At 32.3% G+C, this 21,351-nt stretch overlaps 1 protein-coding gene across 1 annotated transcript in view; it reads left to right on the forward strand.

Annotated features, from left to right (window-relative positions):
* The window catches only part of olf413 (DBH like monooxygenase olf413), a 412,976-nt gene that overhangs the window by 151,479 nt on the left and 240,146 nt on the right, over positions 1-21,351 (forward strand). Inside the window, exon 2 of the mRNA XM_072537489.1 lies at positions 4,973-5,275. Coding sequence (XP_072393590.1) covers positions 5,012-5,275 — 264 coding nt within the window. The 5' untranslated portion in view covers positions 4,973-5,011. The remainder of the gene's footprint in view (positions 1-4,972; positions 5,276-21,351) is intronic.

Here is a 21,351-nt window from a genome sequence, read left to right on the forward strand (position 1 = left end):
TCATAGAGGAGGACACTAAAGACGTAACATCTATGAATTCTTATGCGTGTATTGATACTTAAAAATAAGTTGCAGATAATCTTCCCAAGGCTGTTGAAAGAACTTCTGGCTTTTTCAATACGAGTTTTTATTTCATAGCTGTGATCCCAACTATCCTTAATATTGCAGCCCAAATAGCATATTTTTTCCACACTTTCTAAAGGTGTAGTATCGCCTATTGTAATTTGGGCGTTTATGTTGGTGTTCTTACTAATGATCATTATTTTTGTCTTCTTGCAATTTACTTTTAGGCCGTATTTGTTACATGTTTTTACAACGATATTCATCATCTTTTAGAGCCACTGAACACTACCTGCCAACAACACTGTATCGTCTGCATATCTAATATTGTTTATAAGTTGGTCATTTACAGCAATCTCTTCTTCTGATTCGTCCAAGGCCACTTTAAAGATGTTTTTAGAGTATATGTTAAATAGTTTCTGTGACAATATGCAACCCTGTCTAACTCCGTTTTCGACTGTGAAGATCTCGGGCAGTTCATTTTCTAATCCCACTGTTGCTTTTTGTTGGAGATATAAGTTTGAGATCAGTCTTAGAACCTGACCATCGAGTCCTGATGTTTCTAGGATATCGATTAGTTTCCCATGTGGGACTTTATCAAATGCCTTCTCGAAATCAATGAAACATGCATACACATTTCAGTTGACATCCCTGGCTCTCTGTATTAGAACTTGCAAACTAAAAAGTTCTTCCCTCGTTCGGGGTCCTGCTCTGAAACCAAATTGAACTTCACTCAGGTGTTCTTCTAATTTGGTGTATATGCGGTGGGAAACATGTGATGGGAATGGATAATGACAGTATATCAAAGATGGTAAAAGGAGTCAAAATTTAATAGCGTCCAAGATTATCTCAGAAAAATACGAGTACATGAGAAGCAAAAAAATGCCAGGAAAATTTTCGATGACGAATTGTAACGTTTTAATTTTTCTAGTAATAACTGCCCATACATTTTGAATATGCTGTACTTGGTGAGTTTAACTCGTAGACTGGTTTTTATTGAGTATAACTACACCGTATTCTTAGTTTCCCTATAATTAATTTCGTATGTGTTTAATGTAGTTAAAAAGTACGTAGTACTTCTGTTATGTAACCAATTTTGTATTATGACTACAGACGCACTTTCTTTTTTGAAGTTCCTGATGACTGCTGACGTTAAGTAATTAGTCCCTTAAATACATTTTTGTGGCTATAAGTTTTTTTTTTAATTTTGTCCCTTCTCGTTTGATCATAAATTATACAAAGAATTTATCTTTGTGTGGTTCTATAGAAGCTACCTCAGTATATGTTATCACCTCTCCTGCTTTATTGTTTCTTTTTTGCCGACCAGATAACATTGGATTTCGATCTGAGTATGAGGGTCGTACCTGCCTTATTTTTCTTCAGCACACACTATCTTTTGGCTTATACTACTTGAGTCACATGTCACACAGACAAAGATTTGTGTATAATTTAGATATTTTGCGACTGAATTCTCATTTATTTTGTTTATTATAAATTTATATTTTTTATTGAGTATACTACATTGTATAATTTAGATAATTTACCACTAAATTGGCATTTATTTCGTTCATTATGAGGTTAATTATTTTACTATGTAGTATGAGTATATTACGAGTATGATTTAGAACCATAAAGCTTTTTCAGTTGAAAAATTGTAGTCCATACCCATCATTTTCTGTTTTTAAAAATTTAAATAGTAAATACTTTATTTGCTTTTTTGAATAATCACTTATTTTTATTGGCTCGGGTGACCGCAATCTACTTAGCTACTCGTAAATTGTCATCTGGCCATATTTATTTTTAACAACCTAATGACTAAATACAGTTTTATTTTGAATTTTTTTTATGGGTCTATTTTATTGACTATTGTTTTCTGCTTTATATAGGTAAGCATGTTAATATTAATAGTTTGTGTTGAGCAATAATTTTATATATTTTAACGAATTTGAGTCTTTTTTAATTCTCTGGTTTTATTAAGTTTTATTGGAACCATAATTATCTTTATGCTTAAATTTTTTCCAGCATTTAGTATTTCCCTTTTTCTTTTTGGTTAAACTGATATCTTTCTATTATTCATATTCATACCCACTCCCACTGACGTCCCGATAATGAGCAACGATTCCTTCATATTATTATGACCAACTTATTGTGTTGAAGTCCTTTTTAGCCATTACAGAATTAAGTGAAGTCCGAATGCAAGCTTATTGAAAGCTGCTGGGCGATTTTAGAAACAACCTCTTATTCCGAGAATACATCTACAGTTCGCCCTTGCAAAACATCATCTTTTGCACTATTTACATAGAGAAAAGACATTAAAATGTATATAATTCGCCATCGAACCAGAGTTTCGAAGTTTCCTGAATTCTGGTTATTTCATATATAGGACGTTACTATAGTATATAGGTATGTTATGTTACGTGTAGATATATTGGGATAATGTTGAAGTTATAATACGGATTTACCAGGGCGTAAAGTCACTATATACTATCATATAAGATAGACACATGTTCAGAATTATGTTGTTCTATTAGAGTGTCCCAGATTCTGTATGTGATCAAAATATTTAATTTATTTTTACTGGTACCATTGAGCTAAAACTTTTTGTGACTTTATTCTTTTACGGGATTTTTTACTTCACAAATAACCGAATTGATGTTAATTGAGTTTGGGACATCCTGTGTGTAATGGTACCATATTGATATTAAGTAAGGAATGCGTTTATTATTAATCTTACATAAATGCCAACAGTTTTGTTTCGAATGTAAATTAGTAGTCACCTGTCGTGTTAATACTGAATTTATAGGCGTACAGCGGTCATTATTTTTGTTGTTTAAATGGTACTAGATATTTAAATTAATCAACGAAAACGGACACAGCTTCGTATGAAATATAGTCAAACTTAAGTATTAATTTATGTTTAAGAGCCAGTATGAAAAGAACAAATGATTGTTTAGAGTTTTCGTAACATTTTTACTTTTACAACTTATTTCATAATTTAAATGTATTTGTCATGATTTTAAATGGTACTTTTATATGTTATATGATATTTAATAACATTGGTTTTCCGTTACTTACTTCTTATGAACTTATGATTTATTAAACTCAATTATAATACTGTTTATTTTAATAAATCTTTTTCTAAAATTTTATAATTAAAATAATGAATTATGAAACACGTAAATAGTGAAAAATCAGCAGTATATACTTAATAAAAATTATTTTGGAGTAGTAAGTTATTCACATATTGGCTGCTAAGTAGCATACAACGGTTTGCTTGCTTGGGTGTCACAGGTGCCACAAAATGCCCTAGAGATGCGTTAGAGATATTACTAAACTAACCACCGTTCTAACTTAGGCAAAACAAGGCTGTATTGGGAGATAAACGGTGACCCCTGGCATGGCATGCATGTGGACCGAATGGTCCAAAGGTATAGCTTGGATAAACATTTTAATACATAAGAGTAAATACTGGGAAACGGATCTGTCAGTAATGGCAAACTCCAGTTAATATACAGACGTCCAAAATCTATGAAGTATTTGATGAAGAATCTTTGTCAAAAAGAAAAACAGAACAAAAAAACTTACAGTTTGTCCAGCTTTTTCCAAAAACTTAGAACTGCAAAAACACTTTTTATCAGCATTACTGTAACTCAGATCTCTGAAGAATAACTTGCGTGGTACAAATACATGTATTGCTTACTGGAACCAAACCACATTACTGCCAAAGATTACTTGATCTCCAAAAGATGTTTTAGAACCCTCAAACAATAAACAAAAACTCGTACTGGCTGAAAAACCGGTACCGCTCTTACCAAACCGCTATGTTTGATCCACTTTCCACAATCTCATGATTTCCACTTAGCGAGCGATTGGTTGAATTCGGAGGAATATGCCAGTGCATTTAGTAATGTGTAAAGAGACACTTATTGTGTTTATCTGTTAAACAATTTAAAGAGAAGGCGGTTGCTTTTATATAGAGCAACTAAAACTGTACAAATAAACACTTACTTAACTTATATTCTTATACAGAATGGGATATAAAATACGTGAATTAAAACTTTATATATTATTTTATTCGTAGCAAATCATAATCATCTTCGAAGCAGCTCTAAAAGTTGTATACAGGTTTATTCAAAACTTATGTGGGACTGATGAATAGCCTCTTCATTAAACTAACATATCTTAATAATGAAATAGTTAATCAGATGCTAAATAGAAAATATTAGTAACCAATTATTTACTCAATACACACTACACAACAGTTACAAAAACCCTACTTTTGAGAATAGAATTAAGAAAACAGATTGAGAAATAAAAAACGACTGTTGCAGTATTGACAAAAAGAATAACTCTGGTGCACTATTTCTAATAGAACACCCTATATTCTACTAGTTCATTTAAATTAAACCTAACCTCAATTTCCACATAATCTCAATTTTTTAAACAGAGAATGGGAAAATCATTTGTTCTGCGCATTAGGTTTAATTGCTATACAAACACACGACCGAAGTAGCAATAAACGATGAATTAATCGTAGATTCACAGAAAATTCAATCGATAAACAAATAGCGCTACCGAATCATTGCTTTCTGTGAAAATAAACTGTATTTTAATTGGTTTTGCATTAACCAGAAACCATCAAAAAATAGAATAATAGAAAGATATTAAATGCTGTTGTTGAGGTTAACCCAATCGTGACTTTTGTATCACATTTACATCGGTCAACAGTCATTTTAAAACAGCTGATTCTTTGAATGGCAATTTTAGTTGAAATATACAATATACCTACAATTATTATTTTGCATCTTCTCAGTTCCGTTATAATATGCTTTAATTTTTTAACTTAATAACTTTATATAAAAATATTTCTTTGTTGCATTTTTAATTTATCTAATAATATTTATTGTTTCAGGAATGTCTTTGGCTTTCTAAATCCTTTCCATCTTTAACCATGGATGCCATACAGCGAGTAGTTTCAGTGTTCTTAGTGTTGTGCTTTGTGAACGTATCTGAATGCGCGAGATGGGCTCATTCAGTCTACCTTAGTCCCGACTATCGGTTACTCTGGTCGTTAGGTCCTGGACCTCAAGATATCACATTCGAAGTGCAAGTCAGGACGCTCGGGTATGTTGGTTTTGGGTTTTCCAAGGATGGAAGAATGGCTGGATCCGATATGGTTATTGGATGGGTGGATCATAAGCAGGTGTACTTTCAGGTAAGAGTTATTATTTTTTAATATTTATTCCCGAAATAGTATGTTTTTTCTATACTGAAAAAATGTAGAAACCAATAGAAAATGAGAAAGAGAGCTAGACGACAATCTAGAAAAAAGAAAGCAGATAAAGCAAAGAAAAGAAAGTTAAAAATAATTATTGATTCTTATTACTTCGTTTATGTTGACTTCTACTTTAGTCCATTTATTTTTTTGAGTTCGAATCAAGTATCGAAACAAAACTGACGTGTTGGCTCTCCGTGTTTACACTCAGTTTTTCAGTACTATAAATAAATGTCAATAATAAATTATTAAAATGGATAAGAGGCATCGCTTCCGAACTTTTTCCCAGCTTTTTTCTCGTGTTATTAATAAAATCGAAAATAATAAAATAGCAATTAGTGATAAAGTTCAGTCAATGGAATAAAAAACGTATATCAGATTTTCGACTTGTTAGTCTGAGTAAGTACCTAGTTAATTCTTATTTGATAAATATTTGTCAAATCACTTAGTAGGTATTTGTGCTAATGAGAATATGATGATCAGAATATTAAAATTTATGGGTATATGCAGCAGTCTCTACTTCGAATGAAGTGCTGCTAGTTCAACAAAACCAAGCTTTGTTCAACGAAAATCAAGCCCGCAGTCAAAATGAGCAGGCATTGTAGAATGCTTGGAGGAATGAAAAATAATTAAGAGAAGAATTATAATTCACTATTAAACAGCTTCAAATACAATTTAAAATAATCCAAAATAAAATATGTAGAACCAATTGAGCAGAGCAGTAAAAAAGGCCAAACCGAATATCATACAGATGAAGAAAAACTAAGCAAAAAGGCAGATTGGATTGGGATTATCATTATCATTCTGGCTTTACAACGTGGGTCTGTGGGTGCGTGGGTCCTAGCCTCCTCAAGAATTTCTCTCCAGTCGTCCCTATTCGTCGCCTTTCTTCGCCAAGTACGTATTCCCATATTTCTATAAAGTTGAATGTAGAGTACAAATTCAGAGGGACTGTCTGAACCTTTTAAAACAAATAACATGCTGCGCCAGGGAGACCCTCTCTACTATATACTGATCAACCTGGCTCTGGAAAAAGTAATATGTATGTCACAAATCACAACAACTGGTTCAGTATATAATAAATCAGTAAAAATCTTGGCATATGCTGATGCTATCAATATTGTTGGGAGAATGGAAAACGATGTACGAGAATCAGCTACAAAAATGGGTTTAATAATAACAAAACAAAGTATATGAAAATAAGCACGCAACCACAAATCCTACGACCACTTGTTATAGAAAACAACGTCATCGAAGCAATGAACGAATTTGTATACCTGGAAGAGCTCCTTAACACTAAAAATAATACTACCGCAGAGATAAACCGCAGAATTTGCACGGCCAACAGATGCTATTATGGGCTCAAGCTCCTCCTTAAATCCACAATTATATCGAAAAATACAAAAATAAAACTTTATAAAACATATGGTTCAAAGACCTGGACTCGAACAAAAAATAATGAAAACAAGTTAGGATGTTTCGAAAGAAAAGTACTAAGGCGAATCTATGGAGCAGTGTATGACAATGAAGTGTGGAGAAGACAATACAATTTCGAACTTTATAAAATATACCAGGAACCTCATATCGTAAAACATATTAAGATAGGACGTCTGAGGTAGTAAGGACATGTTATCCGGATGGAACAAAATGACCCAGTTAAAAAAACGCCTCTTGCTGGATCCATTGGTCAGAGAAGAAGAGAAATGGATTAGGATTAGAAACTCAAGAAAAAGAAGAAAAGCTAGGAACTCCCCCCTGAAACTAACACCAAAAGTAATAAACTGCAACCGGTTAATATAAAACCTTCCCCAATTTTAATTAATAAAGGACAAAATATGACGAATTGTCAAATTATTTACATAAAAACAAGATAAAATTCCAGACAATCGTGTTGCCGGAGGAGATATGAAAATCAACGTCACTAACTCAGGAGCATTAAGGAGTCTTACTACAGTCTTAAACAATATGGATATGGCATGGTTCGAAAGCAAACAGTCAAGACCTATCAAGGTAGTTGCAAGAAAATTACACCATTCTTGCAAAGCTGAACGAATTTTAGAAGATATAAAGAACAAAGACTTTAATATATATATATATATATATCGGTTTCAAAACGTCTTGCGTCGTTGTCCGATGCCTAATTTCCACGAATTTCTATCATTCCATTGTTCTTCGGTCAAGTCTCGGGAGCTCATTGCCTTTGTTATTCCCTCCTTCCATGTTCTTTTTGGTCTTCCTCGTTTCTTACGATTTGGTGGTATCCATTTCATGGCGATTTTCGGTAGTCTTGTTTCTGGCATTCTTTGAACATGGCCATACCATATAAGTTGTTTCCTTTCTATGTCTGTTGCCAGTGATCCATCTACCCCCATCCTATTTCTTATTTCATCGTTTCTAATTCTGTCTGCTCTAGATATTCGAAGTGATCGTCTAAATACATCCATTTCTGTTGCTTCGAGTTTTCTTTTATTGCTTTCTGTTAGTCTCCATGTCTCTGTACCATAGGTTAAGCTGGTTTTTATGAGAGATTCATAAATATTGTATTTTCGTCTTTTACCAATTTCTGAGCTCCAAAGAAGACTTTAATATACTGGAGGTAAATTAAATATTAACCAAGAAAGATAAAACGCCGCTTCCAATTTTTACTTTAACCTTTGATAAAGATGAAGATATCAAAAAACTCTATGTACCTATGTCTTAAACCAACAGAAGTTTCTGTTGAAGCTGTCTTACAATGTAAAACTTTGTTCAGCAACTAGATTCTTCACTGTACTATTCTAATAAACAGTATAGTAAAGAATGTGAAGCATATATCTAAGAACTGAAGGAAAACACACTTATGCACCACTTAAGTTCATAATAGCCATACTGGTCTCCAACCTTAGTAGAGATGGTAAATGAACTAGCACTAATTTCAATAACTACTGAAGGTCGATTACTCTTTTTTATAACTATATAAGGGACAATAGTACAATATTAATATACTAACATGGAAAATAAAAGAAAAGAGAGAAAGAGGGAACAGTACCTGTTCCAGAAATGAACATAATTGTTTATTATACAGATTGTCTCACAGCCCGCTCTCACGAATAATATTTGTTTATCACTCTAGTAAAAATACTCTATTAAAATTAAAATCGCGTCTTAGTTAAAAAAGACATTTACACTAAACAAAATCATTCACTCTTATTTCTCGCTCAGCATATATTTGCAAATAAATTCACTTTAAATAAAAAATGGAAGCTTTAAAGAAAAAGCGCAAATCACTTAAAGCATCAATTACACGTATCTCAGAATGGTTTATAGCCAATAAAGACACAGAAAACGAAATACTTGATTTTGAAAATAGGAAAGAAAAACTTTTTAATTTTTTCACCCAATATGAACAAATTCAATTAGAAATCGAACAGACTGATGACAGCGACCAACAATCAGCTGATCGAGCAAATGTTGAAGAAAAATACTTCAACACACTCAAAGGTTTGCAAAGAAAAATAATAGAATTAAATTTAACAGAAAATAAAGCACCTAGCTCAAATAATAATGCTGTTTCCAGTGCGAGGCTGCCTGAAATTAGCATGAAAACCTTTACCGGAAATTTCTCAGAATTCAATGAATTCTTTCAACTATTTGAAACTCTGATCACAAACAATTCAAGTTTAAATAATGTACAAAAGTTTATATATTTAAAATCCTTCCTCAAAGGAGAACCTTTAAACTTAATTAGCAGTATCGAAGTAGTAGATGCAAATTTTGCTATCGCTATAAAAACCCTAAAAGAAAGATATGATGACAAATCACGAGTGATTAGTACTCTTATAAAAAAGCTGTTAAAGTCTCAATCTCTAGTTAAATGCACTCCTCAGGTACTAAGAGATTTTCTTGTGCACACGAAGCAAACGCTTCAAGCTCTTAGTAATCTCGAAGTTCCAATTGAACATTGGGACCTCCTTTTAATAGAAATATTTTTAGAAAAAATAGATTTTGCTTCTCACAAGGCTTTTGAATATGAAGTAGGTTCTAAGAATGTTCCAACACTCAAACAATTTTTTGAATTTCTAGAAAAAAGATGTGATGTTTTAGAGAAACTTAATTACACTGAAACTCAGTCAAAGTTTAATAATAAAGTCACTCAAAAAACTGCTCATATTTCCACTATAAATAATAATAAATCTAGCTATGAAAATTGCATATTTTGTAAACAAACTGGTCATAAAATATATCAGTGTAACTTATTTAAAGACACAAATTCTCGAGAAAGGTTTAATTTTGTAAAGCAAGCACAGCTTTGCAGAAACTGTTTTGGCACTAAGCATTTTACTGATAAATGCATCTCTAAATACACATGTAAAATTTGCAATAAAAAGCACAATACACTTCTGCACGAAGAAAATAATTTTTCTCACACTCATGAAAATACTGTATTCTCTCCCACTCGAAGCAATCAAAGTGCTTCAAATTCACATGATAGTAATCAAAGTCACGCCAATAGGCAACAATCACGCTTTAATGCACCACAAACCTCTCAATCCTCCTCAAGTATACAGGGTGATTCACAAACTCGCCATAGTGCACCACATATCTCTCAAAGTCATTTTCATGCTCCTCAAAGGAGTAATAATGCCCAAGTTACTCAAATAATTAATTCTCCACATTCATATAATGAATCACCAAACACTTCTACTCACTTAAGCACTCAGACAAATGAAAATTGTCTACTCTCAGACACGCAAAGTCAAAATTCATCTTGCATCTCTTCTCTCTCCACTTTCAATCCAAAAAACGAAGTTTTGCTAGCCACAGCGCTGGTAACAATTTACTCTAAAAGTGGACAACCTGTACACGCAAGATGTCTTCTCGATAATGGATCTCAATCGAACTTTGCAACAAAGGATTTAGTAAATAAACTAAATTACTTTACCACTAATAAAAGATTACAAATTTCCACAATCTCTCAAAATTGTTCCATCTCAAATGAAATGGTAAACATTGAATTTTTCCCATATAAAAACAATGATATGAAATTTGAAGTATCATGTGCAGTTTTGGATAATATTACGTGTAAAATACCTCAGGTACCTCTAGATCGTAGCAAAATAAAAATACCAGATGGCATAAAGCTCAGTGATCCCTCTTACTCCTCCCCAGGGAGAATCGATCTCTTATTAGGTGCAGAAATTTACTGTGATCTATTAAAGGATGGTTTAATTCATATTGGAGCAGGTCTTCCAGTGCTTCAAAACACTCATTTAGGATATGTCATGTTCGGTAACTTATCTCCACAAGTTTCATCTAAGAAAAAGATGCACTCTCACTCAAACTGTAACTATTCACACTCGAATCATATTTCTTTATTTGTTCAATCTCACACTGAAGAAGAAAATATAAATAATCTTCTCCAAAGGTTTTGGGACATTGAAGAAGTTCCCGAAATAAAGCATTTAAGTCCTGATGATGAAAAGGCTGAGAAAATATTTAAAGCCACAACACAAATCCTACCGAATGGACAGTTCCAAGTAGATTTACCCCTATGCACGCCTAATGAAAATAATAAATTGGGCGACTCTTTCCAAATGGCGCGAAGGCGATTTCTAAATTTGGAGAACAAATTCTCAAAAAATGATTCTCTTTACAAACAATATAAATCTTTTATAGATGAGTATGTTGAATTAGGACATGCAAAATATGTTCCGTTGTCTCTGCAGAATGTACACTCAGAAAACAAATATTTCTTGCCTCACCACAGTGTAGAAAAAGACACTTCTCTCACAACTCGTTTGCGCGTAGTTTTTGACGCATCCATGAAAACCACTTCTGGTTTTAGCCTTAATGATATTATGTTAAAGGGTTATACCACACAACCAGAACTATTTGACACTTTAGTCAACTTTAGACTCTTCAAGTATGTATTCACATCTGATATAAAAAAGATGTTTAGACAAATCAGAATAAACCCCAACCAAACTTTCTTATTAAATATTTTGTGGCGCAACTCTCCCTCGGAGCCATTAAAATGTATACAATTGGAAACGGTTACCTATGGAACGAAACCAGCTACCTTCCTTAGCACACGATGTTTAATTGAACTCGCAAACATGCATAAGGAAGAATATCCTCTCGCTCATGATATGCTCATTAATTTTTGCTATATTGATGACATACTATATGGTACAAATAGTATTGAAACACTCACACTTGCGCATGAGCAAATCACTGCACTGCTACAAAAGGCAGGCATATCTCTTCACAAATGGTGTTCAAATTCACCACAATTTTTAGAAAATATTTCACAATTTTCAACTGACTCTACGTATGTTATATCTTCAGAAAATCATTCCAATAAAATATTAGGTCTTTGTTGGGACTCTAAATTAGATAGTTTCTCTATTTCAGTGCCAGAAATCGAAATAAAAGATTCCTACACTAAGAGACAAGTGCTCTCGATAATCGCAAGTTTTTTCGACCCCAAGGGATTAATTAATCCTGTAATAGTAACTGCAAAAATAATAATGCAAAAAATTTGGCTTTCAAAAATTCAGTGGAATGAAAGTTTAGACTCTACACTCTTAAATGAATGGTTAAATTTTCTCAAACATATTTCAGCACTAAAACATTTAAAAATTCACAGACCTTTTTTTATTGAAAATTATATATGTACTATACAAATACACGCATTTTCCGACGCTAGTGAAAAGGCATACGCCAGCTGCATATATATTAGAGTTACTTATAGCTCAAGGAATGTCTCTTCCACACTCATCACCTCTAAAAGTAGGGTAGCTCCAATAAAAACATTAACTTTACCTAAGTTAGAACTTATGGGTGCTGTTTTATGCAGCAAACTCACTAAAAGAATAGTTGAAATTCTAAATAATAAATTACCTCAAATAGACTCAATAAACTGCTGGACGGACTCAGAAATCGTACTTGCTTGGTTAGGCTCACATAGCTCGAGATGGTCACAGTTTGTTGTAAATAGAGTTTCTGAAATACAAGGAAACCCACAATTTAAGTGGCGATATATAAAGTCAAAACAAAACCCCGCAGATATTGCGTCAAGAGGCATGTCTGCTCCTGAACTTCTAAACTCAAAATTTTGGTTTCAAGGTCCCGCATTTCTACTTAATTATGACTTAGATTTAACTTCTTATGATTCAAAACCAAATGTTAGTAAAATACCCGAGGAAAAGAAAATAGTTCATCTAGCACAAGAAAGTCCAATAAGTTTCATTGAAAATTTATCTCTCAAATTTTCAAACTTCTCAAAACTACAACGCAGTATCACACTTATTCTCAGGTACATTCACAATTTCAAGTTTCCAAATGAAAAATATGTTGGACCCTTCTCTGTTTCAGAATTAAAAAATGCTGAAAATTTAATAATAAAACTTTTGCAAAAGGCACACTTTTTTCGAGAATTTTCTTGTCTTAAAAATAAGGAGATAATTTCAAATAAAACAATTTTAAAACTCAACCCATTCATAGATAATCAGCAAATGATTCGTGTAGGTGGTCGTCTAAGGTACTCAGACGTCCCATATGAACAGAAGTACCCATTACTTCTACCCTCTCATAATCACATAGTAAAATTAATGCTGCATAGAGAACATATAAGATTATGTCATGCAGGCCCTCAAAATACTCTTTCCAATTTTCGTTTAAGATATTGGTGTCTAAATGGTCTCAAAGAAACTAAAAGAATAATTAATAAATGTCACGATTGTTTTAAATTTAAAGCAAAGACAGCCACACAGTTAATGGCTGATTTACCACGGGAACGTTCATGTTTCTCCCCTCCATTTACCAATGTTGGTCTAGACTTTGGTGGTCCATTTCTTATAAAAAGCTCCAATTTAAGAAAGGCTCCAAAAATAAAATCCTACATAGCGTTGTTCGTATGTATGGTTACTCGTGCAGTGCACATCGAATTAGTCACAGGTCTCTCCACCGAAAGTTTCTTACTTGCTTTAAAAAGATTCATCAGTAGGAGAGGCTGTCCACAAATTATCTACTCAGATAACGCCACTAATTTTCTAGGAGCTAGAAATCAGTTGAGGGAAGTTGCACTATTTCTTAAACAAAAGGAAACCTCTGAGTCCATATTCAATTTTCTCTCCTCTTCTGAAATCCAATGGAAATTTATTGTAGCCCATTCTCCGCATCATGGTGGAATTTGGGAGGCAGCCATAAAAAGTGCCAAATATCACATTTTAAGGCTTTTAGGCAATACCACTTTAACTTTTGAAGCCTTTAGCACAGTTCTCGCACAAATAGAAGCAGTACTAAACTCACGCCCTCTTTGTGCTATGTCAAATGATCCAAATGACTTTAACACATTGTCTCCAGGACATTTCCTAATAGGAAAACCAATTACGTCATTTCCTGAAGAGATAGTGACGGAAATACCTGACAATAAATTAACAATTTGGCAAAACTACATGAAGATTCAGCAATCATTTGCCAAACGCTGGAAAATTGATTACCTTAATCAACTTCAGAATCGCCCCAAGTGGTTAACACCACAGAAGAATCTTGAAGTTAACGACTTAGTTCTATTAAAGGAAGATAAAGTTCCACCCCTACACTGGCCATTGGCAAGAATTGTTGAATTGTTTACTGGTAAGGACGATAAGGTCCGTAGTGTTAAAATAAAGACTAGAGATGGATATTTTAACAGACCCATTACAAAACTCTGTCCTCTTCCTGTGGACAAAGTAGAAAATTAAAATTTTAAATTTTGTCACATTTATATGTATTACTCTAGTTTAGGAATAGTTATTTCTTAAATTACATTTAAGTTAAGTTTGCTTACTTTCTCAAATCACTCTTTCTTTCGTTTTGAAGTAAATACTTCAACGCGGGCAGTCTATGTTCCAGAAATGAACATATCATTTTAAAATATAAAATAAAAATATAGTTCTTTACACTTTTCTTAGTGTAGAACAAGTAAAATATTCACTAATATCTAGTTTGCTCGGATAGCCCGACTTAATGGCGCCACAGCCTCTTAAATAGTTTTCACACCTAAATACAAGAGGGGTAATCTACACTTTTACGAACCAAGTATTTTTTGTTAGTTCGTTGTCACACGCCCTTGAGGCAAGTGCATTTTAAAAACACTCTCAATTCATATATAAAATATTTCTCTACGCCGAAATCGGGCATTTTTTCTCATAAATACGGTTTTTCTCCTTTACGTGTGATAAAGAAAGAATTATTTGATACTGTATAGTCAGCTACGTCGTTTTGAACCTCTTTAATCTAAAAATAGTTAATTATAAGTCGATAAACTTAAAGTGCTTTTATTTCTCTGGAGCAATATTTGCTCACATTAACAATCCTTATCCTTCAACGGTCACTGAAGAACCAAACCTATGGAGATACATCCATTCACAAGTCCTTTGAAGTAAGGCTTGGAATCAAAAGATTTCCAACCCTCGAATGTAGGGATCCAGTTACAAGGCCCCCTCAGTACCATAGCGATTTCTCTAGTTCACACACTAAATACTAGCTGATAAAAAGAACCATCGAGGGTTTACATGTCAATTGATATTTCTTTATAACCAGTGATAATTAGTTTAATCAAATTCAATAATAACACATTAAAGATCAGAAAGAAAAAACAGAATCACGAAAAGAAATTTATCGTGAGATATCGGAATAAATAATCTATAAAAAGAATAGGTGCCAACACTGTTAAAACAAATGATTTATATCCTTTCATGTTATACCGGTATTAGCATTTAAAAAATGCTTTTATTGCAATGAAAAGCAATCATTTTATACAAATCACAAACTCTATTATCTGATAAATTTCCTAAATTATATTCGTATCATACTCTGTGCTTCTGACCTATATTCAAAATAGGATATAAAGGGATCAATAACTGTACACGAAATTCTAATTCAGTTGTATATCATCGTTTTTGAAAATAGTATGAAAACAGAACCCATTAAGATTTTATGAATCTTAATTTTGCATTGGAAGAAGAACATATTTAATTCTTAATGAAATGAAAATGCAGCAACAACACAACTAGTTTGTTTTAAATTTATAATAAGGTTTAATATTTAATGCAAACCGTTATTTCCTTTGCAAACAACCTTTCGTAGGTTTTGACAGTGCAGTTTTAGAAGGATAAGTTAAGTATTTTCTAATTTGGAATTTTTCTAACGAAGTTAGTTTAACAGAGTTAATGTATCTAAAATTTTACACTTCTTGATAAATGTAGTCCTTACAATAACAATTAAAATAAAGACATAAAAGCTTAGTAGGATAAAAGCTGGATGGTTCGTTTGGGTAAAGGGTTTATTACACATGTCAACATGAATTTTGAGTCAAGTTTTGTACCTCTGGTTTTGATTGCTTAAGCCTAACTAAAAAAACAATTTTTATACAATACAGTGCTTTCGTACTTATCAGAACGAAATTTTAAATTATATGAAAAATCTATTAAAATAAAAAAGACAGCCAAGATTTGATTACACGTACAAAGTGTCTATGTATCTGTTTATACGTATTTCGCCCTAATAGGGCTCATCAGAACAGATATTCATAGGCTTTCTCAACGTGAAAAATAAATTTTTTCTTTCTTTAAGAAGCAACACTAAAATGGCTTCGATATGGACGCAATAGCGACATCTGATAATAAACCCGTAAAATAGTTTCGAAACACAATTCAGATTTCTGCCTTAATCTGAGCCTTCTAAAAATTGCAAGGCAAAACAGACGTTGATAAAGATGTTAACAGAGACATGGGGAATCTAAAATTTGCATTCCACGACATGTCTCCTCAACTAAGCAGAAATCCTTAGCGAATTGGTTTCTTGTACTCATACAGAGTAGATCCGAATAAAATGACAAAGACAGTCAAGATTTGATTTCACGTACAAAGTGTCTATGTATCTGTTTATACGTATTTCGCCCTAATAGGGCTCATCAGAACAGATATTCATAGGCTTTTTCAACGTGAAAAATAAATTTTTTCTGTCTTTAAGAAGCAACACTAAAATGGCTTCGATATGGACGTAATAGCGACATCTGATAATAAATCCGTAAAATAGTTTCGAAACACAATTCAGATTTCTGCCTTAATCTGAGCCTTCTAAAAATTGCAAGGCAAAACAGACATTGATAAAGATGTTAATAGAGACATGGGGAACCTAAAATTTACATTCCACGAGAAAAATCTATTTTTTAATTTGATTTTATTTAAAAGCAAACAACTTTTCTTGTCCACCACTTTACTCAAAAACCATATTAGATAATTAAAATATTTTTTCGGAATATTATTAGTATTATGTATGAGATTGTCAAGATATACTTTTGGTACAAAAATTCACTTCCGGTTTTGAGATGACTGGAAGTTAAAATTTACTTTAAGTTTTAGACCCCACAATGTATACATGGATCGAAAGGTCTCGTCGAGACGAATCTAAATATGTACCTCCGGTTGCGATCCGACACCGGAAGTGACCCGAAACGCGCATAAAACGTCAAGATAGAGCAAATCTGACACCGGATTCGTGATCAGCATGCAAAATTAACTGCTAAATGATAGCATTGTAACAAAAAACATTGTTTTCGACGAAATATTTCGTCATATTTAATACACTTTTTACTTGCATTATTATTGATGAATGTTATGTATTTTCTTGCTTATATTGTTTGTATTGATCTCTTAATTTTTCTCGCAAAATAAAAATTTCATTTAAAAAACTCGATGTCAAGTTGGTCCGCTAGTATTAAACTAATTATAAAAGAAAGCATGTATAAAACCCAAAAATATAAAAAAGAATAAAAAAACTTGGTATTTCTTTTGTGTAAGCAAGAACTTTCTCGTATGAGTGCCCAAACGTAGTCACCCAATCATGTTCTCATTATATTAAGTTTATTATATCTTCGTGAAAGCTTTTCCCTTTTTCTTCTAAATATGCACCCAATTTGTATTTGAATTTATAAAAGTGAGCATCTAGCATGTGCACTTTAACAGACATCCTCATGACTTTCCAGCTGTCCAACAAATTAAAAATAAGCTCTTTCTAATTTTCAGCCTTTTTGTTGCCACGTATCATTGCTTTAAGGTTGAGTCAATCTTGTTTTTCGTGGGTACTCAGGAGCTATAGAAATTGTTCACTGGCCATTATTTTCCTTATTTGTGGACCGATGAAAATAGCAGCTTTCATTTTCGCCTCTGACAGTTTCTGGAAAAATGATTTTAAATATTGAAAGGCCTCAGAATCTCGACGGAGAGCCTTTACGAACTGCTTCATGAGAATTAATTTTATGTGCAATTGAGACATTAAAACAGGATGGGCTCTACAATTGGTTTATATTTGACGTTATGCTGCTGGCAGTTAAGTGCATTGGCTCTACTATGCCACAAGCAAAGATAACAGGATATTTAGTGTATCCGCCTTAGATTGTCACTAGAAAGCCAACCATTTAAAAATCTTCTATCACTGACCAGGCGTACTCTTTATATTTTAAAACTTAAAGCACCATTTTAACGCTCTAATTATTTCTTTGAGCATTACAAAATGATCCAGAAGAAGAGATTGAAATGTATTTCCATTGTGAAGAAAAACTACTTTTAAGCTTCTTTTAAAGCTGTCGATGAAAAGACGTCATTCAGAATAAATGCAAATGATTCCGATTGCATCAGACAAACCTTTCTACACATCATTGCAATAACAAAGTTTGTCTTCCTTAGTAAAAAATCCAGAAAATATTTGTCGCTTTCTGTTGTCACTTATTTTAACATCGTTCTTGAGCAAATTCTATTCTTTAAGCCGTGAAGCCAATATTTCAGCCTTAAGTTTAGGTAGGTAGATTTAAATCTCTTACTAAGTCATTAAACAGGTAGTTGATGGTAGATTTGGGTAATGACACATTAATGAATGTGTTTAAAAATATATAGATCTATATGTTTTCCTTAAAAAATCGTGTTTTTTCTTAACGTCTAAAGTGTTTTCCAATTATTACATGAGAAGTGAGATGCCGATATTTTATCCTGGCTTTACAAAGTTTTATATTGGATGTCAAACAAATTTTTTTGGCTTTCACTTTAATGAATTCTCCGCAAATATAACAAAAAAGAGTCCACGTCATTTTTACATTTTTTTAAGACATTCTTAGGCATACGACACATAAAATATGTTATTCCTTTGCCTGACACTACCGTGTGAGTCTGCCACTTCCCGCTTCACACCAACAGTCCCCCTCACCCCTCTCTTGCGTCTTAAGATGCAATTGCTCCTTAAACAATCTAATTATTTTTAAAGTTTCTGCTTAATTTTCGATGTATACACACAGAATATAGTTACATGATTACAAAAAATTAAATGACAGACTAAAAAAAATTTTTACTGACCTGTGTGATGAGGATGTAGATGATAACATAATAATTTCAATAAAACTGAAATAAAACCATCATAAAACCTGCAATGTTGTACGGTATTTCATGTTGAAAAACTAAAAAGAAAAAAGAATTTATTGAATTCAAGATACAAAAAATGAAAACATTTATGTGGATTAGTGGAGTGATTGTGGTAATTAAAATTCAGATGTACCTTTGGTACATCTAAATTTTATAACAGTTGTACAGCAACGGTAAAGATAATGACAGTATGTTAAAGCAAGATCATGTAAAAATGAGAGTCGCCTAATATGAATGCCCGCCTGGTAGTTGTAGAAAAGGAAGATCAGAGAAGACATGATGGGAAATAAACCAGCCATCTCTGTAAAACGAAAAGTGTAATTAAAGTTGCCGAGTCTTTATCGGAATAAGAGCAGAGATAATTATAATGCGTGTTTAATTACCTCTTATGCTCTGGTATTCGTTTTTAAAAAATATGTCTGTTTGTCCGATGTGAATGTGTGAATATATTTCTGAATTTTTTGAATTGTTCTTTAGCTAAATCACTTTTCGTATTTTTTTTTTGTTATCGTTAACATAAACGCAAAGGATTATTTTCTTAATATAATTAAACATTAATAGCTTTAAATTTTCTCATCAAGATTGCATTCCTAGGAGTATCTATTTCATTTTGTATCCTCGACTTTAGTGATTGAAAACTATACAAAAAGTAACAAACGAAAAAGGCTAGTAATGTTTTTATAATTTAAACCAGAATGTAAATCTGGCCCTAAGTGAAGATATAAAGATTAAATCCAATGAATTTTAAGGGATTTAAATGGAATTTCAATAAACGCTGTTTTTTCAGGAGCTCGTCGTTTTTTCCAATCAAGTATTTCACCAGGATATCCGATCAAAATTGATTAAATCCTGTAAAATTGTCGCTGGGAACATTATTCTTGGAATAAATTAAATTAGTGCGAAGAGGAGGAGGTGTCGGGCTCAATTAATTAAATAATGAAATTGTCTCTGCCTCGCAATTTCCGATTGCCAACAGATTTTTTTGTGCTTACCCTTCTATTTATTTTTTCTTGTTGGTAGAAAAGGCTCTGTGGTCGTTTCCAATCTTTTCCTTTGTAATCCGTTTATCCCAACTTAACACAATTTAGTTTCTCCGTTATATCTGACTTTATTGCATTTAGTTAAAGCACAAGATGGTGTTTTTTTAGGGTTAAACAAATTGACTAAGCTTTTTTTGCGGTTTTGAAAAGGATAAAACAGTTTCTGAATAAGATTTTTCCAGATAAACGCTACTTTTAAATGGACGGCTTTCACTTTCTGACCCCTTTTTTTTGATAACCAAAATTACTGTGGTTTTATTTTATTCAATCTACGGGCAAATGTATGCATGGTGCTAAGAGACAAATAAAATTCGTCAGTTTTTACTGATTTTTCTATACAAATACCTTGATACGTTATTTGATTTTTGTTGGTTTATGGGGAACATTAATCTTGGACATAGTTTTAAATATTACAAAATATGAAATATGTTACAGTGATATAACCCATATATAAATACAAAAAAGAGATACCAGGTTTGGCGATGCCTGATGATTTTTATCGTTTTTTAAGATACACATTTAAAATATTTTTTAATTTCATCGATCTTTCCTTTCTTTCAATTGTTGCAGCACTCTTCATCTGTTAGGTCCGATGTCAAAGGTACTCTTACATTATCTCTGAACTATTTATCTTAAAATTATCTATCTCTGAATTATCCTTTTGGTGGACATTTGATTAAACTTTATTCTAAAGAGTTTCTGAACTTAAGACACTTTTAAATTAAATATTGAATACAATCAATTGTAATATAAATTACGTTTTACATTTATTTGACGTTTAGACCTACAATCTGGAAATCGGTTTAAAAAAATCTTTTTTCTTTGTTGAATACGAATAAGTTTTTTCTTGCCTTTGACATGGAATATTTTCTCAATAGCCGGCACTAAGTTTATTTTTTCGCGACATTTTTCTCGATCTATTCTGTTTTAGAACATCACAGAATTATTCCCGTCCAATCCAAAAAATGTAAGACGCCTTTTTTAGTAAGGCTATGAGAACAATCTCGTCATTAGAAATTCCTTCTACGTTCTAGTACTAACAACAAACTTACCCGGTTGTGTTTCGCCAGTTTTGTAAAGAAATGTTAGCAGCCTCATATCATCTCATTTGTAAATGTTTTCTATTCAGTTCCACTAGATTTTTTGTTTTGATAATCGATATTTATTGGCAAAGGTTTGTTTCCTATAGAAATACTGTTTTTTTGTGTTTTTTTTGTGTGACTACTTCTGAAAGATGCTAAGGGCCTCTATGACCTAGGGTGCTGTTATATATATATATATATATATATATATATATATATATATATATATATATATATATATATATATATATATGTATATATATATATATATATACTTATATACTTCTTAGGGATACACGTAGTTGTTTAGTGCTTACTTAATTCTTATTACACTTTTGTGGTATCTTTTGTGTCATATTTCTTCTTCGTCTCCTTCTTCTTTTTGTGTAGTAATGACTTTGTCTGTTTTACCAATGTGCTTCCAGTAAGTTGTCATTTCATCGTTTTCGTGGTCT

The sequence above is a fragment of the Diabrotica undecimpunctata genome, chromosome 7 (genome assembly GCF_040954645.1).
Source record: "Diabrotica undecimpunctata isolate CICGRU chromosome 7, icDiaUnde3, whole genome shotgun sequence".
Taxonomy (NCBI): domain Eukaryota; kingdom Metazoa; phylum Arthropoda; class Insecta; order Coleoptera; family Chrysomelidae; genus Diabrotica; species Diabrotica undecimpunctata.